The sequence below is a fragment of the Desmodus rotundus genome, chromosome 5 (genome assembly GCF_022682495.2).
Source record: "Desmodus rotundus isolate HL8 chromosome 5, HLdesRot8A.1, whole genome shotgun sequence".
NCBI classification, from domain to species: domain Eukaryota; kingdom Metazoa; phylum Chordata; class Mammalia; order Chiroptera; family Phyllostomidae; genus Desmodus; species Desmodus rotundus.
Window position 1 is genome coordinate 106,116,595 of NC_071391.1, and position 24,782 is coordinate 106,141,376.

The 24,782-nt window shown below is 44.9% G+C and overlaps 1 protein-coding gene across 5 annotated transcripts in view; it reads left to right on the forward strand.

Moving 5' to 3' along the window:
• The first annotated feature begins 2,130 nt into the window (after window positions 1–2,130).
• The window catches only part of REEP1 (receptor accessory protein 1), a 106,128-nt gene continuing 83,476 nt past the window's right edge, over window positions 2,131–24,782 (forward strand). For 4 of the 5 annotated variants that reach the window (XM_053925253.2, XM_053925255.2, XM_053925254.2 and 1 more), the window contains exon 1: window positions 2,131–2,329. In XM_053925253.2, the coding sequence (XP_053781228.1) occupies window positions 2,298–2,329 (32 nt within the window). In that variant the 5' untranslated portion in view covers window positions 2,131–2,297. Of the gene's footprint in view, window positions 2,330–2,514; window positions 2,885–24,782 lie in introns of those variants that run through there. The other variant, XM_045193880.3, reaches the window with a different exon arrangement.

The following is a 24,782-nucleotide window of genomic DNA, read 5'->3' on the forward strand; positions in this document are numbered from 1 at the left end:
GTAATAGTCAAACCTGAGAATTTCATTTACAGGAACAGGGACATGCTCCAGGAGAGAAACAGCATGTATAGAGCTCCTCCTCTATTTTTCCACCAAGAGGATCTCTTTGGACCACAGTATTCCGATCCCTAAGGTTGTTAACAGCATATTCTGGCCTCTCTAGGAAGGGGTAGGGGGTTGGTCTCAGGAAGGTTCTGTTCGATTGGCACTATCCTGATCTGCCTCTTAGGTATTCCAAGTTTTTTTCTGTGGGGTATTGTTTTAACCATATTACCTTGGGTAAGGTATGGTGAGTCTAGACATAGGTCAAGAGAAAGAAACCAGAAAGTGAGACAGTTTTGTTACACTTACAGTTCCCTGGACAGAACACCACGCCATGCAGGGCCACTCAGGGTCAACACTGGGGTGGGTTACAAGGCAGAGGGAGAGAGGGAAGAAAAGGGTTTCTGCAGGAAGAAAAGGGCGAGGCAGGACATGCAGTCTGACTAGCTGGGTGGAATAATTTCACTGGGCTCTAAGGCACAGGGGCTGTCCCTGGTTGTCTAGTGCCTGGCTCTGGGGTGATCAGGGCAGGTGTATAGTTGTCTGGATTTGACAGCCTGATAAGAGAGGTGGTTGGGGAAGTGGACTTAATTGGCTAAGAAGGGGAACTAACTGGCCTTTAGCCAGGGTGTCAAAACTGGGTCAAGACAGTATTTTAAAAAAAATTACAGGTATTTTATGGGTTCTTTGGAGACCCCTTGTCATAGAGGATGTCTCATCTGTAGTCACCTTATTGTGGTACATTTCCAGCCCCTTTCTGCCAAAATCTGAGGTCCTCTAGCCTCTGCTAAGAAGCTGTCTTGGGCAGGGTTCCTTTAAAGAACACTCCAAGCTAGCTCTCTCCTGTGCCTCTCGCATCTGACACTGAATTATACATGACTTGAGCATCAGCAAGGGAGAATAGTGCTCTTAGAGAGATCACAAAGGGAGGTGAGGAAGGCAGCAGCAGAGTTGAGGAGCTGGGGACAAGGTTTTTCCGAGCAAAAGAGAATAATGTGGACAAGGACTTCCGTAATAAGGGCCAGTGCTAGGGTGAGGAGAGCGAGGCACTCGCCTCAGGGGCAAAAATTAAGGGAGTACCAAAAAATGCAATAATCAAGATAAATAAACGCTATATTTAATCCTCACCCAAGGACATGCTTCCATTGACTTTAGAGAGAGAGGAAGGGAGAGAGAGAAACATTGACGTGAGAGAGACAGATGGATCAGTTGCCCCCTTACGCGCCCCGACCTGGGATCGGACCCACAACCTAGGTATGTGCCTTCACTTGGAATCAAACCGGGAACACTTCAGTGCACAGAACCATGCTCCAACCACCTGAGCTACGTGGCCAGGGTGCAATGTATATGTTTTTAAATACAAATAAAGAGTGTGTATCGGATGCATAATTTCCCTTTTGCCTGATGCTCCAAGATGGCTCAGCAGGCCACTGGCTCCTTCTAGCTCCCTCTCGGGAAGATTGTACCTCTGAGCCAATTCCACGCCAAAATGCTGCAGCAGCCCCCTAATGAAAGGCCTTCCTTAGGAAGTAACCTTTTATCTGAGCCTTGAAAAAGATGAGGCGTGGAGTATAGCACGAACAGGGGAGAGGGAACAGCATACCTGTAAGTCCAAAATGCCTAAAGTAAGAAGAGCTACAGGGATGTTTGGGGAATGGTAATGGCAGTGACCAGAGACCAGATCATGTAGGAACCCCAGAATTTTCAAAAGGGGAGACACATGCCTGGGTTTGTTTCTTATTTAGTTAATGCCTTGTCGAGGGACCAGGTCTGGACACAGGTAAATCCGTCGCGAGGCTCGCGCTGTATCTAAGGGATGACTGATCCCAACCAGAGCAGGTAGATTCCCAAAGTCCAGGTACCGTTTCCCACCGTAACACTGAGGGCAAGGAGACACCGGGTTTCGGCCCTGCCAACTGCACCACCTCAGGGCTCCGCTTGAGTGGCGAGCGCCCCAGGGCGCGGGGAGGAACCGCCCGAAATCGGCGGCGGGTCGGGTCAAGTGGGGCGGGGCGGGTCAAGCTGGTGCCCGATCCGCTCGCCGCCCAATCGCCGCGGGCCCACCGAGCCCCGGGGGCTGGGGCCGCCGCCGCAACGCGCCGCGGCTGCGCCGACGCGCGGGCGCCGGGCAGCGCGGCGGGCGCGCTCAGTCTGGCGGCGGCGGCCGTGCGCGAACGGACGTGCCCCGAGCGCAGCAGCCGCCCCGCCGCCCAGCCGCCCGCAGCCGCCCGGCCGCGCGAGCCGCGCCGCCCGCCATGGTGTCCTGGATCATCTCCAGACTCGTGGTGTAAGTGGCCCGCTTCCCCGCGTCCCTTCCATTCCCCTCTTCTCCGCCCCCGGCCCCGGGCCGTGTCCGCCCCCCGGCGCTGCAGCTAATAATACCCGGCGGCCGCTAATTTTAGTCGGTACAGTAGCTGCCGAGGCCGCCGGCTGGCGGGCGGGCGGTGCGGGACGCGGCTGCAGCCCTGCGGGGCCCGGCCCGGGCGCGGGGGGCCGGCGGACGGGGCCGCGAGGGCTGGGGCGCACGGAGGCTCCGCGGGGTCTCGTCTCGCCGCGCCCCTGCCGCTTTGTTCACGCGGTGGTGGGATTTGCTGAAGCCCCGAAAGGGCGCGCCGCGGTGACAAGCTTCTCTCCCCTTCGGGAGACGTGCTGGCTGGGGTCGCCCGTCGCCGCGCCCCGCCGGCAGCCACGCTTTTGTCAAGCAAAATTGACAGGCAGCCCAGAGGAGCCTGGGGCGCTGCCTGGAGGGGTCAGCGCGGAGAAGGGCGGAGAGATGGAGGCGGAGCTCTCAGTGGGGTTGAAAACACTCCTTTTTAGGTTTCTCAAATTGACAGCGGCAAAGGCAAGTCCCCCATGTCTGATTCCTTTGGCGGAGGGGTAGGGTGGGGTGGAGGGTGTTGAGAGAGAGAGGGAGAGAGAGAGAGAGCGAGAGAGAGGGCGCATCTCCAGGAATTGACGGGAGATTCCCAAGTGACAGCCACCTGGATGGTGGCGAGCACACCCCCCAGGCCTTGCGGGAGAGCTCAGAGTCATCTGGGGTGAGGCCTGAGTGAAGTCATTGGGTGTGGGCTTGGGGTCGTTTTTCTCTGTTAAGCCCCAGAGCTGAGTAGACATTTGAGGAGCTCCTTCCCTCGTGAATTTATTCCCCTTTGGACGTGGCTGTTCCAGTTCTTCTTCCCTAACCGTTCTCGCCAGAGTCGGGACAGATCGTGACACCTGCTCAGAAGAGCGGGGGCTGAAATGGGTCTGGGGAGCTGGAGCAGGAGGTGTACCTCAGGCTTTTTCTTTGTCTGAGCAAGACGGGCTCTGGAGCCCTGTTGCTGAGGCACCATCACTCCCTACGTCTGAAACATCTCCCGTTTCCTGCAGTTCTTGACGGATTTCCCAAGAAGCAGGCAGGGGTGGGTGGCCTTGTCAAGTCTTTCTCAGTATTGTCTCCTGGCCACCATTCTGGGCTTTCCTACCGCAGCCAGAGTGCATGTGTCTCTCAGCCCCCAAGTCTGCTATTCCATGCAGGCCTCTCCACAGCTGTTGCAGACTTCTGGGGGTTTGTGCTGTACCTCGAGGCGGCCTGTTAAATATTTAAGAGATTTCTGCGGGCAGAACTGGCGTGAATAATACAGGGAAGAAGCTGGCACGCCTTGCCCCACCTCATGCCTGGCCGAAGCTCGTCTTGCCTTCAGGGTGATATTTGCTCTCCTAAAGTAGTGCTGTGATCTTCATATTTGCCAGTGGCTTCTGGGAGGGCCTCAGGTGGGGCCAGAGAGCTTAAGTCAGCCAGGCTGGAGGGCTCACTCTATAAATACTATTGGGCTGGGTTCTGTGAGCTTCTGGTCTTGGGTCCATATGACCATTTTTAATTTTATTCACATACCCCAACTGCACAAAGCAGTTGAGGGGTCTGGAGAGGGAGGTATATATTTGGGAGGGGTCTCAGGGATTTGCTTTTACTTTCTAAAACAACCACACTCCCCAGAGGTAGAGCTTCAGAAAACTTAAATGACCATGAGACCTGCCCCTCAAGTCAGCCTGGGACCCTCTCAAGTGAGAATTTGTGGGATTTAGGATTGTTATTCCCACGGTCAGCTCCAGAAGGTCAGAGATACCACCTGTGCCCCCCAGTCCCTAGTTCTCCATAGAAAGCCAACATGGAAGTGTCAGTTGGTAGTTATGAAAACCACTTTAGTTAGCAGCAGTGGTTTCATGTAAATAACACCTGTTCATTAGAGGAAAATTAGGAAATACAGGTAGATAGACTGATAGTCATTCACATTATTACCACACAGAGAGAGCTAACGGTAATTTTGAGATGTGTATTCTTCAAGAGGGTTGAAATATGCATATATGCACATTTATACTTACAGTTGAAGGAAACTGTCCACTCAGCCTAAACGTCCATATACCTCTTAGCAAGGAGTAAGAAGACCACACTAGGAGTCACAGAACCCTTGTTCAAATCCCAGTTCTGCTTCTTGTCAACACATTGTAGTTTACAAGAGACCGTAGTTCTCAGGCTGGTTTACCTCATGTTGCTGTTGCAGAGATTTCAGTGATGCATAGCACATCAGTTGCCAAGCACCACAAAGAGCAGTAAATCAATGATAATTTCTTTTGTCTTGCCAGGTATCTAAGTGGGTGTAAGAGTTCTGGAAGGGGTTCTCAGACTTAACCTACTCTGGTGGTCTTTAAACTGGCTTCCCTGAGGGCCACCCACTTCTGGTCTCCCCCACCCTGATTCAGCACAAGCAGCTTGGGGTTCTAGATAAAATAGAATTTGTGAAAATATGGGTTTCACTAATAAAAACGACTTTTCCTGTTCCTCCCCGCCCCCTCCCGTATCTGTAGAACTGCAGAGGGACTGTGCCCTGCCCAAGGACACGAGGTTTGCTGGTAAAGAAACAGGCCTTGGATTTTGGGTCCGATACCCTTTCCATGGGAACTTGGCCTTGACAGTGGTCCTAAACTGATCACTGTCCAGCTCCCAAGACCTCTGGTATGGAGTCCTGTGATTTTTGTTCACAAGTCCATTTTCTGTCAGCAGTCGTTCCTTGGTTTTCTAAACTGTCACATCAAAGAACACTTAAGGAAGACCTATCACTGTGTTCTGAGGGTGGAGAGGAGTGTCTTCCTTCTAACCAGAGGCCTTAAGACAAGCTGATGGCATCTAGGAACAACCACCTGGTGCTTATGGGTGTCTGTGAGCACTTTTAGGTCAGTGATTGTGGCTTATTTCCCTTTCCAACCCTTTGCCTCCTTACAAGGCTCCTTTCTGAGGTACCTAGCACCTGAGTGCACTAAGTAAAAGTTGGTCATGTTGAAGGAAATCAGAGGTGCTGGGACAAGCAGGGGACTTGGTCAGCATTATCCCCAGGAGATGGAAGTCAGTGGGTAGCAGGACAGGCTTGTGCCCGTTGGGACAGGATCTTGGAGTGAAGACCAATTGAAGACGCTGCTTTCTTGCCACCTGTCTTCCTCCTAACTCCCTTGGCTTAGCCTTAAGTGAGAGATACTTAGTGCAGTAACAAGTAACAAGGTTGGCCTTGTTAGAGTCCGGTTGGTGTCTGCATGGGAACATGGAACATGGAAACATTTAGGACTGGGCTGCTTGACTTCTTTAAGTAACTTTGTTTTCTTTACAAACAACTCAGGACCTAGGCAGGAATGAATTTCAACTGGGCAGAGTATGTTCCTGTGCGCTGCAGGGGCACATAGAGGTTGCCTCCCTTCTTGGGAGAATGCTCTGTTTTAAAGCATTTATTCCAATGATAGACAGAATGTTGGCTGAGGCGCGGAATGTTAGAGGCAGAGCATCCCACCACTGCTGGGGTTAGTAGACGAAAACTCCGATTCACTACAGGGGGAAAAACAGAGTCTTCAACAAATTTTCTAAATAACTGATAGCTATGCAGAAAAACCTTATTTCCACATTGCACATCTTTAAAAAATGTTAGTTTTTAGAAAGTACAGAGTGATGTTTAAAACAGAATCATAGTTTGGCGGCTGAAGATCTGGCGAAGTGCTAGGACTGTGACTGGAGCATGAAGTGTGTGTGCCCTGGGTCAGCGACGTCCAAGTAGAGCAGACTGGAAGAATGTGGGTTGTCCTCAAATTGCTCCCCCACTGTTGCAAAACAAATGGGAGAAAGAAGAAAAGACCACAAATTCTTAAATATAAGCTTCCGTTTTCTTGGGGTGTGCTTTTAAAAGTAGAATGCAGAAAATGATCCTGTTAATGGAGGGTTCAGGTTGGCTGGGAAGTTACTGCCTGGCGCTGTGGTGCGGTACAGGGTCGGAGCTGGGTAAGCGTTAGAGCTGAATTGTGAGAGGAAAGATGTAGGGCTGGAAGCCCAGTTGGGTTCTGTCCGTGCGTTGGTCTGAGCCCGAAGTCAGAGTCCTAAGGCCAACTCGCCCTGGGGCCCAGCTCCCTGTCTATGGGACAAGAACAGTGTTGGCTGGCATTACCTTGGAGGTCTTATTAAAACTATTAGTTTTAAGAGCCATTGCTTCTGTGGGCCCCTTCCTTTCCCCTTCCTCCGCAGCTGGCCCCAGTGGACCATGTTTATTTATAAGCAGGAGGAGTATCCTCAAGGAAGTGAAAATACCAGTTTAGATTTCACTGCTCTTCTGCTGCCCTGTGCTTTGTTTGTTAATCTTTCCTGCTTGCTGGGAAGTAGTAGCTTTTGTGCACTTCTTCCTGCTGTGTTTTATTTGAAGGTTAGCTGACAAGTGAGGGCCTCACCTGGTTCTTACTAGCTCATCCTCCCCTTCCTGCTGTAGTGAGAACTCTCTTCTCTGGGGTGTGTGTGATTTGGTGGGGGAAGAGCACTGGGAAGAATGAGAGAAGGGTGAGGCAGGCCCTCTGTAGCCACCTAGCGAGGCTTTCACTTTGTATTGTGGGTTTGGGCTGTGTGTGTATGTTTTCCAAGGGCGTTCAGGAGGCTGGGACCAGGGAAGATTTGGCCATGGGTAGTCACTGTCTATGGCACCTTTGGAATGAGCCACACACGGCATCTGGTTACAAGGATTCTTGGTGTCTGGGAATTTTTCCGAGAACCAGCAAGAGCTAAGGGGGGTTGCATTGGTCTCCGAGGACGTTTTCTTTTCACTTCTGGGCCTTGAGAAGGCCCTGATGGGATGGAAGATGGATAGTTGTGTACACAGAGTTTGTTCTGAAGTTTCACGTCTCATCTGTCTTCACAGAGAAGCACGGTGTTTTCCATTTAGGTGTTTTTAGTTGCACCCAGGGGCTTTTGGGGTTATAAAGAAAAAGGAACTATAGATAAAGAACCAAATATTTGGCATACAATAAGGGTGTCAAAGGAATCTTGACAGGCAATCTGGCGTAGGCCTTTAAGCATGGCATGCACGCCTAGGTCAAGGATGGCAAGTGAGTTGCATCTCTTATGATTGAGAGGAGGCTGCCTGCGACACTATCTTGAGGAGCAGGAAGCTGGGTCGGGCTCAGTACAGAAGGGGCCCCGTGAATGATTCATGTAGGGAAGATGGAAATGGGGGCACACATGCTGGTTTAGTATTTGCTCTCCCAGACTTAGCCTACTGCCAATCAGAGAAGGTCTGTACCACTGTCAGAGTTTGATGCATTTCCCTAAATTGATAAACAGAGAGCAGTGTCCTTTACCTGAGTTAACATCTCCACCTGACATTTGCCACCACCAGCCCTTGTTAGTCACCTGGCAGTTCTAGGGCCAGGGTGCCTCCTTGATGCCAGCATCGGGAGCTGTCCAGCCTAGTGGCTCTCTGGTCTGCCTCTTTTCTCCCAGGACAATGATGCGTATACCACATTTTCCCTTTTCCCTTTGCCTTTCACCGGTCACAGCTCAGTGAAAGTCCTCCTTGGCCTTCCCTTGTGCTCTAGTGCATTCACATCCTTTCTTCCTCCTTGTGTAGGTCTGCAGATGGTACTTTCGGCTTCAAAAGGAGTTTCCCTGCTTCCTTCTGGTAACATACCCCATCCTACCTCCTGCCACTCAGCCAAAGAAGTGGGAACATGACCCAGGCTGAGCTACACATTGCTCTGGGCACAGAGATTGGTCCAGAGGTGGAATATGTGGCCTAGACTGAGTTACTAGATCTTTCTCCAGGGTTTCTTGATTTGAAGCTGGGAGAGGACAGCTTTGCCTACAGAGCCCAGAGCTGGAAAGATGTGAAGGTAGGGCTGCTGGTGGCTAAGCCCCTGGGGCATGGCGAAGGCCTGTAGACAAAAGGGGTGAATGTGATGGAGCAGAGATAAACACAGATGAGACCTGAGCAGAGGGGAGGAAGCTGGCACAAGTCTTGATTCTAGTTACTTAAGCCCCAGTTCCCACTTCTCCTTTGATGCCTTGAGCTGTTCCCTGTTCTAGAAGGAAAGACTCGAATAGTGCTTGTATTATTAAATATGTATTACAGGGGCGAGGATGGACTGGGTTATGCTGCGGTGACAACTCCCAAATCACAGTGGCCGGAGACAGCGAAGGTTTAGTTCTTGCTTTATTCTGCCGGCTCACTGTGCGTTGGCAGAGACCCTGCTCAGTGTGATCATGGAGTCCCAGGCTGATGAGTCCCCTTTGTCTGACAGCGCTATCGTTGCCACGTAAGGCACCAGGATTCACTGTGGTAGGAAGAAAATGGGAATCACGCACTGTCTTAAGTACTCTAACTCGAAGTGACATGTGTCAGTCCTGCTCACATTTCACTGGCCAGAGAAAATCAAATGACCAGGCCTGAATTAAAGTGGGTGGATGATTACAGGTTTACTAAACACCTGTGGACAGCCCTGGTGACCGCCAAACACGTTGAGTGAATGAATCGTAACCAGCTTTGCAAACCTCTAAATGTCATTTCTTTGCTAAAGTTGGTGTAAAATGGAATTTTTTTGTCTTGCAACTGAGAGAGTCTTAACACTCATTTATCTTTTTTTTTAATTTTTTATTGTTATTCAATTACAGTTGTGTGCCTTTTCTCCCCATCCCCCCACCCCACCCCAGCCAAACCCCCCTCCCTCCCCCACCTCCACCCTCCCCCTTGATTTTGTCAATGTGTCCTTTATAGTAGTTCCTGTAATCCCCTGTCCTCACTGTCCCCTCCCCACTCCCCCCTGTCCATTGTCATTTATCTTTTTACATTAGAAAAATCTCTCACTCCGCTTTGACCTCCTTTCTTTATTCTGTTTGTGAGTTTTAAAAGGAGGTCTTAATTTTGAGGAGAAATTAGCAGTTGTAAAGAACTGATGCTCTTCCACGGCTAAGCCCTTGAAGTGCCCTATGCTTTTCTATGTTTGTCTCCATCTGCGTTTCTCCACGAGACCTCCCTTGGGCCCCCAACCCAAGAACGATTTCTGTCCTCTGGGTCTGCAGAGTGGTGTGGTCACTTTTTACCTTGTGATATGGTGGTTTGTGCCTTTTATCTCCCCTTCAGGACCACGTCTGGTTCTTTGTCTCCCTCACAGTTCTGCGTGTGCAGTAGGTACCTGTTGGGTCATTGTTGGGTCACGGATGAGTCGAGACACCTACTGAAATTGTAATCTGTGTAGCAGCATCACTGGTATCACCAGCAGGAGCTAGTCAGGAATGCAGAGTCCCAGGCCCTGCCTGAGATCTAGGGAATCTGCATTTTTTTTCTTTTTAAAGATTTTATTTATTTACTTTTACAGAGGGGAAGGGAGGGAGAAAGAGAGGGAGAGAAACATCAATGCGTGGTTGCCTCTCACACACCCTCCTCCGGGGAGGTGGTCTACAACCCAGGCATGTGCCCTGACTGGGAATCGAACCATTGGGAATCGAACCATTGACCATGTAGTTCACAGGCCAGCACTCAGTCCACTGAGCCACACCTGCCAGGGCTGCCTGCTGTTTGACAAGATCCCTGTGAAGCTTGAGAAGTGCTGAGTCAGGCACCATTGTTACCCCTGTGAAATGAAAAGATAAGGACTTGCCTAAAGTTCCCATTATTGGCTGTAGAAACCCTCTAGTTCTAAGAGGTTCCAACTCTGACATTTTATGAGTTTCTAAATGGTATAATTGGACTCCCCCAGCCCATTGTCCAAACAAGAGCCTTTCACAGATGGGCTGCCTAATTGTAATCTGTGTAAAATTTAGTTTTGCCTCATTTGGGGTTTAGACTGTCAAGGTAAAACCCGTCAGGCAGAACATTGAGCTGAGAGGGCCCTGCTACCCAGGAGAGAGTGGCGTGGGAAAGAGGCCCAGGGAAACAGTCAGCTGATGCTCGGGACTCACAGTGCATTTACAGAAACGTGAAAGGACTTTTACTCATGAGAACGTGAGGCTGAGAACGACTGGTTCCTGTGCGTCCATCCTGAGGAGGTCTCAGTATTCAGCAGGACCCAGGTCTTTTTCATGCCAGGCCCTGTAAGCCATGGAATTCAGTCTCACCAGTGAGTCCCCTCAGCTCTACCTTCAAAGTCCATTCCATGCAACTGACCCCCACCGCCACTGCCACCACCTGTTCCAACCCCAAATTAGTGCTCTCCCGGACCATTTCAAAGCCCTCCTAATTGTCCTGCCCGCTTGTACGCCTGTCCCTCCAGGGACTTGTTTCAAATGTAAGATAGATCATCTTTCACCTGCTATTTTAAAACTGTCCAGAGACTTCACGTCACACCAAGAATAAAATTCAGACTCCTTACCACTCTCAACAAGATTGAGCAAGGCCTGGCCCCTGCCCCCTGCCCTGTCTGCATGTTATATTGCTCTGTCCTCCCTGTCTCAGCAGCACTGTCCTCGTTGTTCCTGGAAAATGACAAACTAGCTGTTTGCTGGGCCTGGAACACACTCCTAGGTGCTACATGGCCCTCTCCCTCTTTCCACATGGTCTCTGCCCATGTGTCACCTTTTCAGGAGAGGTCTTTTCTGACCACCTTCTCCGGAGTACACCCACCCACCGCTCTGTCCTCTCATCACTTCCTGAAACTTGCTTTTAATTCGTTTGCTTTCTTGTTCATGGTCTCTCTACACTAGGGGTTGATCTCCATGACTTTGGAGACTTTATCCGTTCAGTTTTCTCAGTGCCCAGAGCAGTTCAAAATTCACAGTAGGTGTTTAAAAAACCTTGTGGAATGAATGATGACTTAGTATTCCCTTCAGGGTTAGAAGATTCTTTTTAGACACTAGGGTTGTAGAAACTCGATTTGTGACCATGGCAAAGAGCCTGACCTCTCTAACCCTCAATTTTCTCATCTGTCTGATGAAAGGTTTGATTTCTATTTCTGACAATATAGTCTGAATGCCATTGCATAATAAAACTGAGTTTTAAAGCTTCTCAAATTTGGGGGTAAAAGGTATTGTTGAGTTTTAAGTATAAGAGAACTTGCTAGGAGACCAAGCAGAGATGGAATCATTTTGCAAGGGTATAAACTAGGACTGTGACAGCTGCCTGACTATCCTGAATTTTGTCATCATCTCCTTTGGCTCCATGGGTCAAGAATTTGGACCGGACACAGGACACAAAACTCATCTTCTCCATGATGCTTGATCACTCGGCGAGGAGGAGGCAAATGTCAGTGACAGGCTGGGCATCTCTTTCTTTTCATATGTTCCAAGACTTCTCCATATGGTCTTTCCATGTGATTTCTCCAGCAAGGAGGCCTCAGGATAGTCCCATTTCTGATGCAGTGGCTCAGGGCTCCAAGAGTGAGTGTCCAAAAAGCATCAGTAGAAACTGTAAGATTTTTAATGACCTGGTCTCAGAAGTCCCAAGATGACACTTATGCTGCACTCTACTGGCCAAGCAAGTCACTAAGACCATTTTAGACTGGAGAGGAGGGATGGCAAATAACCTACAGCCATCTTCAGAGTACCAAGCTGGAGGATTGGCCTAGCTTGGTTTTAATATCTACATAGAGTTAGGAGGGGCCTTGGGCCTATGGAAGTAAGAAGTCAGAACTGAAAGTCTGCATGAAGCTGAGCTTGAAGGGCTGTTCCACACTATAGTCCTGAGTGGAAGGATAGACCCCTAAGCACGCAGAGATGACAGGAAAGCTTGTCCGTCTTGCCCTGGGTTCTTGGTGAGGAGAAATCTTCCTTGGGAATTTGAAACTATCCGCTGACCTGTCCTCATGGGTTTCAGGTTTGAGTTAACACATCCTGTGTGGTCTGAGTATCCTCAGCAGAGAGATTAGCATAAAAGTTTGCCCTGGGCCACTGCTTACTTCTGGGGCATCTGTCAGAAATTACTCCAGTCTCTCTGAAAGGTCTTAATACATATCAGATGAAATTAGCTCCTAAGAACATAAATTCACATTTCAAAATTTCAAAACACATGGGGCAACAACCCCCTTAGCATAATTAATACTATAGGCAGTAGGATTAGCTCCACCCCTGACTGACTAAATAACATGCTTATATTATTTTGTATATAACATACAAATATTATGCAATATCTAAGTAACTGTATAATATATAAAATAACTATTAGAGACCTTTGAATAAATCTTTTTAAAATGAAAAAATAAATAAATGAAAGAATTGAAAATATAAGAAGACAGCAGGTCCTGGGGACAGAGAAATGAGCCCATTAGAAAAAGAAACAATTCCAAAAGTAAAAAATAAAGGACTGAAATTAAAATTCCAATGGGTAGTTTTAAATGATGAGGAACTGAACATCAAGGGGGTGATGTTTTCCGTACTGCATCTTGAAGCTAGAAGGGATCTTGCTGACCTCATGCTGTTGTTTGATAGACAGAGAAGACAGGACCAGAGAGATTAGGTCATTCATCAAGGTCACCAGCCTGATTGGCTGGGCCAAGATTTGAGGCTAAGTCTCCAGTTTCTGAAAGTGTTTAGATATGGAAGAAAGAGGAGCTTTGTTTTATGTGGTTAAAGGGTCGGCCTAGGACCAGTGAGTGACTAGAAGACAAATTTTTGGCTTGATAGAAGGAAAAGGTTTACAGTAATTGGTGGTAATGTGAGGCAGTGAGCTCTGAGATTCAAACCCTAAGACCTTGCAACTCTAAACTCATGATTTTAATCTTTTCCCTCATAGTGGTTGAGGAAGAGATGTAAGAGTTACTGGAAAGATTCTCTTATTCAGTGGGTAGGCCTTCCATTGTTTCAAGATTGATTGATTCATTTATCGATTCACTGCCCACTTATTGACCACTTAGGGAACCAGGGATATAAAGATGAATGAGTTTCTGTTCCATCTTTGAGAAGTTTATGAGGTTACATAGCCAGTCAATGAGAAACTTGGACTTGAAGCCAGGGTTCTTCCTGCCCAGCTAGTGCTCTTTCCATTGGTGTGTATTTTGTGAGTGTGTGTGAACAACTTTCCTGGTTTGGTTTGGAAATTGTAGGAAGGAGCCCTTTCATCAGGGGAAGCAGTGCACTGGCATATGAAAAGATTGAACTGCTGCATCTCTCTGCCTGGGGACACTATGGCATCCAGTGCTGGAAGAAGAGGGAAGGCAGAGGAGAGGGTGTCCCAAGTAAAAACAATATGGGATAAAGAGATAAGTGAGCTTGAGCATCCTTACCCACTGTTTTAGTTGACTATTGCAGCTCTAAGAGATAACTACAAACTTAGTGTCTTGAAACAACACATTTAGTCTCTTACAGTTCTGGAGGCCTGAAGTCTGCAATGAGATTTGGGAGGCACTCATCAAGGTGTTGGCAGGACTGTTGCTTTCCAGAAGCTCCATGGGGAGAATCCATTCCTTGCATCTTCCAGCTTCTAGTGCCTGTTGACATTCCTCAGCTTGTGGCTGCATCACTCCAATCTCTGCTTCTGTAGTCACATTGCCTTCTTTTCTGTCTTCATAGCTTCCTGCATTTCTTTTTTTACAAGGGTGCTTGTGCCTTACATTTAAAGCCCCCCTGGATAACCAAGGATAATCTCCCCATCTCAAAATCCTTAATTAAATCTGCAAAGTCCTGTTTTTGCCACGTAAGGTAACAATTTTACGATTCTTTGTGATTCAGTCTAGGAAGGTTATGTATTTCTAAGTTGTCGGTTTCTTCTAGGTTATTGAATTTGGTGGCATATAGTCTTCATAGTGTTCTTGTATATGGTCCTTTGCATTTCTCTGGTGTCCACTGTACTTGTTCTCTTACATTTCTGGTATTGTTTATTTGGATCTTTTTTTCCCTTAGTGAGTCTAGCCAGAGGTTTGTCAATTTATTTATCTTCTCCAAGAACCAGCTCTTTGTTGCAGTATTTTTTCTATTTTTGTTCTCTATTTTGTTCTGTTCTGCTCTAATTTTATTACTTGTTTCTTTCTACTGACTTTGGGCTTCATTTGTTCTTCTTTTTCTCGTTCCTTAAGGTGAAATGTTAGGTTGTTTGAGGTTCTTCTTGTTTTTTGTTTAATATATTTTATTGATTATGCTATTACAGTTGTCCCATTTTCCCCCCCTTCACTCCCCTCTGCCCTGCACACCCCCTCCCTCCCACATTCCCCTCCTTTATTTCATGTCCATGGGTCATACCTATAAGTTCTTTGACTTCTACATTTCCTATACTATTCTTGCCCTCCCCCTGTCTATTTTCTACCTACCATTTATGCTACTTATTCTCTGTACCTTTCCCCCTCCCCCCCTCCCACTCCCCTGTTGATAACCCTCCATGTGATCTCCATTTCTGTGGTTCTGTTCCTGTTCTAGTTGTTTGCTTAGTTTGTCTTTGTTTTTGTTTTAGGTGTGGTTGTTAATAACTGTGAGTTTGCTGTCATTTTACTGTTCCTACTTTTTATCTTCTTTTTCTTAGATAAATCCCTTTAACATTCCATATAATAATGGCTTGGTGATGAGGAACTCCTTTAACTTGACCTCCTCTGGGAAGCACTTTATCTTCCCTTCCATTCTAAATGATAGCTTTGCTGCATAGAGCAATCTTGGATGTAGGTCCTTGCCTTTCATGACTTGGAATACTTCTTTCTAGCCCCTTCTTGCCTGTAAGGTCTCTTTGGAGAAATCAGCTGACAGTCTTATGGGAACTCCTTTGTAGGGAACTGTCTCCTTTTCTCTTGCTGCTTCTAAGATTCTCTCCTGTTTAATTTAGGTAATGTAATTATGATGTGCCTTGGTGTGTTCCTCCTTGGGTCCAGCTTCTTTGGGACTCTCTGAGCTTCCTGGACTTCCTGGAAGTCTATTTCCTTTGCCAGACTGGGGAAGTTCTCCTTCATTATCTGTTCAAATAAGTTTTCAATTTTTTGTTCTTCCTCTTCTCCTGCTGGCACCCCTATAATTTGGATGTTGGAACGTTTCAAGATGTCCTGGAGGTTCCTAAGCCTCTCCTCATTTTTCCGAATTCTTGTTTCTTCATTCTTTTCTGGTTGGATGTTTCTTCCTTCTGATCCACACTGTTGATTTGAGTCCCAGTTTCCTTCCCATCACTGTTGGTTCCCTGTATATTTCCCTTTATTTCACTTAGCATAGCCTTCAGTTTTTCATCTAATTTGTGACCAAATTCAACCAATTCTGTGAGCATCCTGATTACCAGTGTTTTGAACTGTGCATCTGGTAGGCTGGCTATCTCTTCGTTGCTTAGTTGTGTTTTTTCTGGACCTTTGATCTGTTGTTTCATTTGGGCCTTTTTTTTTTTCCTGGTTACGTAAAGGGGAGGAGCCTTAGGTGTTCACTCAGGTGGGACAAGCCTTGTTGCTGCGCTGTGACGCTGTATGTGGGGGAGAGGTCCGAGAGGGAACAATGATGCTTGCTTGGCTATCTGCCGGCTTTCAGTCACTTTCCCTGATACCCACAAGCAAAGTGGGCCCTTCTGGTACTGAATTCCGAGCGGGTGGGCTTCTGCATGCTCTAGGCCCCTGTGGGTCTTTCCAACGACCTCTCCTGTGAGGCTGGGAGTTTCTCCTGCTGCTGCCTCAACCCCCACAGGTGTTTTCAGTCAGTGGTTTGAGGCTTTATTTCCCTGGAGCCCTGGGGTTGTGAGGTCTGTATCACTCCCCCTTCGTTCCTCCTGGTTTATCTGTGAGCGAATGTGGGACCACCAGGTCCGCCAGCCACCGCCTAGCGGGATCCGCAGGCTGCTCCTTGTGGGCCAGCGGCAGCCTGGCCTGCCCCGTTCCACAGTCCTTCACCTCACTGGGTCCTCCAGCCACTGCCTTGCGGGGAGTTCTCTCCGCCCAGGCTGCCCGTCTCCACCCCTCCTACTGGTCTGGATGAATGTGTCTTCTTTAACTCCTTTGTTGTTGGATTTCCATACAGTTCGATTTTCTGTCAGTTCTGGTTGTTTTTTGTTTTTAAATTGTTGTTGTCCTTCTTTTGGTTGGACTGTGCAAGTAGGCACAGTGTGTCTACCTATGCCTCCATCTTGGCCGGAAGTCCCGAGATTCTTGTTTTTTGAGGAAAGCTGTAATGATATAAACTTACCTCTTACTACCACTTTTTGATATTGTATTGTCATTCTTATTTGTCTCTGTCTTTTGGTCTCTCTCTCTTTTTTTTATTTCTTCTCTGACCTAGTCATTGTTTAGTAGAGTGTTGTTTAATTCCACTTATTTGTGGTTTTTCCAGCTTTCTTTTTGCAGTTGATTTCCAGTTTCAAAGTATTGGGGTCAGAGAATATGCTTGGTATGAGTTCTGTCTCCTTAAATTTGTTAAGGCTAGTTTTGCTCCCCAGCATATGGTCTATTCTTGAGAATGTTCCACGTTCACTGGAGAAGAATGTATACTCTAGTGTTCTGGGATGGAAAAGCTCTATAAATATTGATTATGTCCAAAGGGACATAATGTGTCACGTAAAGCCAATATTTCCTTACTGATTTTCTGTGTGGAGTATCTATCCATTGATGTCAGTGGGGTTTTTAGCCCCCTGTTATAACTATGTTTTGGGCAGTTTCTTCCCTTAGTTCTGTTAGTAGTTGCTTTATGTATTTTGGTGTTCCCAGGGTTCCCAGGTTTGGTGCATATACATTAAATGAGTGTTACATCTTCTTGATGTGTTATCCCCTTTATCATTATAAAATGACCATCTGTGTCTGTTGTTACCTTTTTTGAATCTTGAATTCTACTTTGTCAGGAATAAGTAAGACTACACTGGCTTTTCTCTGGATGCCATTTGCTTGGAGTATCATTTTTTACCCTTTTACTTTGAGACTGTGTTTGTCCTTGCAACTGGGATGTGTCTCCTGAAGGCAGCATATAGTTGGGTTTTGTTTTTTGATCCAACCTGCTACTTTGTGCATTTTATTTGGTGAGTTCAGTCCATTTACATTAGGGTGATTATTGATACATGAGGATTTCCTATTGCCATTTTATCCTTTTTCTTTTTTGTAGCCCTGTGTCTCCACTGTTTCTTTTCCTTTGTTTTTCTGTATGTTATTTTATTTTTAAAATTTTTAAAATGATTATGCTCTTCCAGTTGTCCTGATTTTTTTCCCTTTTGCCCCACTCCACCCAGTACCCTGCACTGCCTCAGGCAAACCACACACCATTGTTCATGTCCATGGGTCATGCATGTAAGTTCTTTGGCTACTGCATTTCCTGTACTGTAGTTTATATCCCCATGGCTATTCTGTCATTACCTATTTGTGCTTCTTAATCCCCTCACTTCTTCATCCATTCTCCCCCTCCTGCTCCCATCTGACAACCATCAAAATGCTCTCCATATCCATGATTCTGTCTCTGTTCTTGTTTGCTTAGTTTGTTTTTTAGATTCAGTTGTTGATAAATACGACTTTATTGCCATTTTATTGTTCCATAAACAATAAAGAAGAAGATTCATAGCTTGGATCTTCTTCTTTTTCTTAAATAAGTACCTTTAACTTTTCATATAATAATGGTTGAGGATGAACTCCTTTAGTTTTACCTTGTCTAGGAAGCTTTCTATCTGCTCTTTGATTCTAAATGGTAGCTTTGCTGGGTAGAGTAATCTTGGCTGTAGTTCCCTGCTTTTCATGACTTTGAGTATTTCTTGCCAATCCTTTCTAGCCTGCAAAGTTTCTTTTGAGAATTCAGCTGACAGTCTTATGGGAACTCTCCTGTAGGTGACTAACTGCTTTTCTCTTGCTGCTTTTAAGATTCTCTCTTTTACTTTTAACCTTGGTATTGTAATTATGATGTGTCTTGGAGTTGGCCTCTTTGCATCCATCTTGTTTGGGATTCCTTGTGCCCCCTGGACTTGCATGTCTATTTCCTTCATCAAATTAAGGAAGTTTTCTTTCACTATTCTTTCAAATAGATTTCCTATTTCATTCTCTTTATGTTCTCCTTCTGGCACCCCTATAATGCAAATGTTGGACCTCTTGAAGTTGTCCCAGAGGCTGCTTATACTATCCTCATTCTTTTTGGATTCTTTTTTCTTCTTGTTGTTCTGATTGGTTGTTTTTTGCTTCCTTATGTTCCCAATCATTGATTTGATTTTTGGCTTCATCCACTCTATTGCTGTTTCCCTGTAAATTGTTCTTTATTTCAATTAGCGTAAGCTTCATTTCTGTCTGGATCTTTTTTATGCTGCTGAGGTCCTCATTAAGTTCTTTGAGCATTCTTATAACCAGTGTTTTGAATTCTGCATCTGATAGATTGCTTATCTCCATTTTGTTTAGGTCTCTTTCTGGAGTTTTTATCTGTTCTTTCATTTGGGCCATGATTTTTTGTCTCCTTATTTTTGGCATCCTTCCTGTGTTTGTTTCTATTTATTACATAGAGCTCCTTTGACTCTGTGTTTTGTTTGTTTGGCCTAATGTAGTAGGCATCCTGTAGGGTCCAGTGGCCCAGCCTCCTCTATCACCCAAGCAGGGTACTCGAGGTGCACCCTTCATGTGGGCTGAATACACCCTCCTCTTGTATTGAGCCTTGGTTGCTGTTGGCAGATCAATCGGAGAGATTTACCCAGGCCAGTGAGCTGCAAGGATTGGCTGTGACAATTGACCACAAACCTCCACCCTCCATGGAGGATCAGCTGTGCAGGGGCAGGGTGGTGGTGCTCCAACACAGTCTGTAGCTGTCTACTGGGTGCACTGGCCCTGGGATTTCCCAGGGGGTATAGGCCAAGGTCAGCCCCCACCTGTGTTTTGCCCGAGGACACCCTGCCTGAGCTATAAAGCAATCTGAGATGGCTGCTATTTGTGCTGGGCTTGGAGATTCCAGCTGAAGCTAAGCTGTGAATCTAGGCTTCGTGAGGGGCCTGGGGCTCACTGAGGTCAGCTGCCAGTTTGAGAGGATTTAGGAAGATGTGAAGCATGAACCAAGACCAGCCATTCATATGGAAAAGCTGCTTAGGTGGGCCCATAAGTTGGGTGGGGCAGAGTCTCTGGGGATCTCCAAGGTGGGTCAAACAGTGTTATCCAGGTTAATGGAGTCTCAGGTATGGTACCAGCTTGCCAGCTCTGTGGTTCAGTCTGTATAGATGTGGTTTCTTTAATTCTGTAGTTGTCAGACTTCCATTCAACTAGATTTCTGATGGTTCTGAGTGATAGTTGTTCTGTATTTCAGTTGTAATTTTGAAGTGGTTGTGTGAAGTGGTGAGCCATGTCTGCCTATGCTGCCATCTTGACCAGAAGTTCCTGTCTGTTATTTAATTTGGTGATATTCTATGATTTTTCCCTTGATTTCCTCTTTTATTATGTTATGTGTCTCAGTTCTATATATATTTTTTGTGGTTACCATTAGATATATGTAAAAGAAAGTTTCACATACAGAGTGGGGAAAAAAGTACGTTTACAGTGTTTCATATAAAAATAATACAATAATTAATAAATATTATAAGAATAAACTGTTTTGCATACTCACAACTGTAAATTTGCTTTCCCCCTGCACTGTATACAATAGTTCTTTTTCTTCTGATTGCATCTCACCTCCATTCCCCTGTGTAAGTTCAGTCATTTATCCCCTCCCCTTTTATGTTTTTATTGTCACAAATTACTCCTTTTTACATTCAATCATATTAGTTTCAGGTATACAGCAAGTGTTTAGACATTTATATAACTTAGGACATGATCTCCCTGATAAGTCTAGTATCAACCTGACACCCTAACGTAGTTATTACAATATTACTGACTATGGTGCTGTACTTCACTGTTCTATAACTACCAGTTTGTAATCCCTTCACCTTTTCAACCAGTCCCTCAACACCCCTCCCATGTGGCAACCATGTGCGTGTTCTCAGTATCTATGAATTTTTTTTCTGTTTTGTTTGTTCTTTTGTTACTTAGATTCCACATATAAGTGAAATCATATGGTATTTGCCTTTCTCTGATTTATTTCACGTGACATAATATTCTTTGAATCCATCCATATTGTTGCAGATGGTAATATTTTATTGTTTTTAATGACCAAGTAATATTCCATAGTGTATATATATATAAACCACATCTTTTTAAATCTAATTGTCTATCAGTGGACCCTTAGGCTGCTTCCATATTTTGGCTATTGTAGATAATGCTGCAGTAACATAGAAGTGCACATATCTTTTTGAATTAGTGTTTTGGATTTCTTTAAATAAATACCCAGAAGTGGGAATTTCTATGGTAGTTCTATTTTCAATTTTTTGAGGAAACTCCATTCTGTTTTCCACAGTGGCTGCACCAATTTGCAATATCACCAACAGTGCATGAGAGTTCTCTTTTCTCCACATACTCATCTGCACTTGTTGTTTGTTGATGTATTGATGATAGCTGTGCTGACAGTATGAGATGACACCTCATTGTTGTTTAAATTTGCTTTTTTCTAATGACTAGTGATGTTGAGCATCTTTTCATATGTCTGTTGGCCATCTGTATGTCCTCTTTGGAAAAATGTCTATTCAGGCCCTCTGCCCATTTTTTAATTTGATTTTTTGTTGTCATTGTTAAGTTGTATGAATTCTTTATATACTTTGCATATTAACTCCTTATCAGATGTATCATTGGTGAATATCTCCTCCCATTCAGTAGGTTGTCTCTTCATTTTGCTGATGGTTTCCTTTACTGTGCAAAAACTACTCTCATTCGTTTATTTTTCTTTTGCTTCCCTTGCTCGAAGAGATAGATAAAAAGAAATTAAGAGGAATGTCAAAGAGTTTACTGCCGCTGTTTTCTTCTGACATTTAAGTCTTTACATTTAAGTCTTTAATCCATGTTGAGTTTGAATTTGTATATGGTGTAAGAATGTTATCTAGTTTCTTTCTTTTTTTTTTTTTTGCATGTATCTGTTCAGTTTTTGCGGCCATTTATTGAAGCAACTGCTTTTACCCCATTGCATATTCTTGCCTTCTTTGTCATAGATTAATTGACCATATATGTGGGTTTATTTCTGGGCTGTCTGTTCTGTTCCATTGATTTATGTGTCTGTTTTTATGCCACTACTATGCTGTTTTGATTACTATAGTGTTGTTGTATAGTTTGATATTAGGTAATGTGACACCTCCAACTTAGTTCTTTCTCAAAATAGCTTTTGTTGTTTGGGATCTTTTGTGATTCTGTGTAAATTTTAGGATTATTTGTTCTACTTTTGTGAAAAATGCCATTGGTATTTTGATAAGGATTGCATTGAATCTTGTCAATTGCTTTGGGTAGTATGGACATCTTAATGATATTAATTCTTCCTATCCATGAGCATGGTACATGCTTTCAATTATTTGTATCTTCTTCAGTTTCTTTTTTTAAAGTATATTTTATTGATAATGCTGTTACAATTTTCCCAATTTTTCCTCCTTTATCCCCCCTCTGCCCTGCACCCCCCAACCCTCCAGCATTCCCCCACCCTTAGTTCATGTCCATGGGTTGTACATATAAGTTCTTTGAGTTCTCTGTTTCCTATACCATTTTTGACCTCTCCCCATCTACTTTATGCCTACCAATTATGCTGCTTCTTCCCTGTACCTTTTCCCCCCATTCCTCCCCCCCTCCCCACTGATAATGCTCCATGTGATGTCCATTTCTCTGATTCTGTTCCTGTTCCAGTTGTTTGCTTAGTTTTTGTTTTCATTGTTTTTCTTTTTTTAGGTTCATTTGTTGATAGTTGTGACTTTTTTCTCATTTTACTGTTCATATTCTTGATTTTTTTTTCTTAGATAAGTCCCTTTAACATTTCATATAATAATGACTTGGTGACAATGAACTCCTTTAACTTGACCTTATCTGTCCTTTATCTTAAAATGGAAGGACAGATAAGCACTTTATCTGTCCTTCCATTTTAAATGGTAGCTTTGCTAGATAGAGTCATCTTGGATGGAGGTCTTTTCCTTTCATGACTTGGAATACTTCTTTGCAGCCCCTTCTTGCCTGCAAGGTTTCTTTTGAGAAATCAGCTGATAGTCTTATGGGCACTCCTTTGTAGGTAACTGTGTCCTTTCCTCTTGCTGTTTTTAAGATTCTGTCTTTATCTTTGAACTTGGGTAACTTAATGATGATGTGCCTTGGTGTATTCCTCTTTGGGTCCAAGTTCTTTGGGACTCTCTGGGCTTCCTGGACTTCCTGGAAGTCTATTTCCTTTGCCAGATTGGGCAAGTTTTCCTTCCTTATTTGTTCAAATAAGTTTTCAATTTCTTGCTGTTGTTGTTCTCCTTCTGGCACCCCTATAATTCGGATATTGGAATGTTTCAGGTTGTCTCAGAGGTTCCTTAGTCTCTCTTCATTTTTTTGAATTCTTGTTTCTTCATTTTGTTCTGGTTGGATGTTTATTTCTTCTTTTTGTTCCAAATCGTTGCTTTGAGTCCTGGTTTCCTTCCTGTCACCATTGGTTCCCTGAATATTTTGCTTTATTTCACTTTGGGTATCTTTCATTTTTCAACCAAGCTCAATCAGATCTGTGAGCATTTTGATTACGAGGGCTTTAAATTCTCCATCAGATAGATTGACTATTTCCTCATCACTTAGCTCTCTTTCTGGATTTTTGCTCTGTTCTTTCATTTGGGCCCTAGTTCTTTGTTTCAGCACACCTGTTAAGTTGTAAGGGGGCAGGGCCTTAGGTATTCACCCAGGTAGGGCAACCCTTCTTGCTGTGCTGCAGTGCTGCCTGTGGGGAAGGGGCCAGAGAGGGAACAATGCAGCTCCCCTGCTCAGCTCTAGCCCCACTTTCCAAGGAACTCTCGTCTGAGACTGGGAGTATGTCCCATGGAGGCAGCCACAGTAATCCACTGTCAGCTCTGAGTCTCAGTTTCCAGTTCAGTCAGCCCCACCCAAACGGCCTGCTCCCTTACTGCGGTTTTCCTTGTCCACCGTCTTATAGGCCTGGTTGTTCTGGTTGACTGTTTTTTTAATTCCTTGGTTGTCGGAGTTCTATGCAGTTTGATTTTCTGGCACTTCTGGTTGTTTATTGATTTTAGATTGGTTGTTATCCTCCTTTTAGTTGTGCGAGGAAGCAAAGGGTTTCTACCTACGCCTCCACGTTGGCCGGAACTCTCTTCTTCAGTTTTTTTCTTCAATATCTTACAGTTTTCTGAGTACAGATCTTTTACCTCCTTAGTTAAATTTATCCCTATGTATTTCTTTTATTCAGTTGTAAATGGGATTGTTTTCTTAATTTCTCTTTCTCATAGTTCATTATTGGTGTATAAAAGTGCAACCAGTTTCTGAATATTAATTTTGTATCCTGCTGCTTTATGAATTCATTTATCAGTTTTAATATTTTTTTGTGAAATATTTAGTGTTCTGTATATATGTCATCTGCCATAATGTAGTTCAAAATGACCTAGCCCTGGCTGGTGTAGCTCAGTGGATTGAGTGCAGGCTGAGAACCAAAGGGTCATAGGTTTGATTCCCAGCCGGGCACCTACCTGGGTTGCAGGCCAGATCCGCAGGAGGGGGTGTGTGAGAGACAACCACACATTGATGTTTCTCTCCCTCTTTTTCTCCTCCTCTTCCCCTCTCTCTAAAAATGAATCAGTAAAATCTTTTTAAAAATGACCATGTATTTTAATGTTCCTAACAACCATCCCTACATATGTTATGAGCTGTCCATGCTTTGACTTGAGTTGTAGCTACCCTCTCTCAAGCTATATCCTACCCATCTTTAATGCCCGCTTTTTCTTCCTGGGTCATTAGAGACTAGAGTGGATTCTTTGCTCTGCAGCCTTAAAATACATTCTGCCAGCTAGAGCATATCACTGAGCAATAACCACCCAGCTGTCCTGAGACATCTCACATGTTTTCTTTTATGTCTTAACTGACACATTTGTTTCTTTTAACTTCACCAGTGATAATGGCTTGTCTCTTAGGCTCAGGTTTCAGACCCTTGAAGGTACACAGCCTGTCTTTTGCCTCCTTTTCTTCTCTATACACTTGGTACATAGTTATTACTCAGCATATATATAGAGGAGTTTCTAAGCAATGATAGATGATAATTTCTTTTCTAGGAAAGATTAAAAATAAGAAAGGTTGACTTGGAGGGAAATCTTTTTGACCCTTAGTGTGGAAAGCATACTCTGGTGATTGTACGTCTGTATGTATCCTTGCAGCACAAATCCTGTACCCTTCTCTCAGCAAGTCCAGCCTCAGTTATCCAAAAAGCAACAATCGAATCATTGAATATCTTCTGTGTTCCTGGGTCTGTGATGGCCGTGGGGAGGTATGTGATGGTGAATAAGACAGCCATGACCTTTGTCCGCAATGAGCCTTTAGTTTGATGGGCAATACTGACAAAGAAGAAATGAATACACTTGACCTGCTGCCCTGTGGCTTTTCATTCAGAGTAGGGACAGGCCCGGAGATCAGGATGGGCCTCTGGCAGCATGTTTGTGCTGCTAACCTGTCCTGTCTGCCTAGCTGTGGCTGATTGGATCAGAGGTGGACACTTGACTCAAACAGAACCAATTGTATTTTTCCTCTCCTGGCAACATGAGTGAGATTCAAAG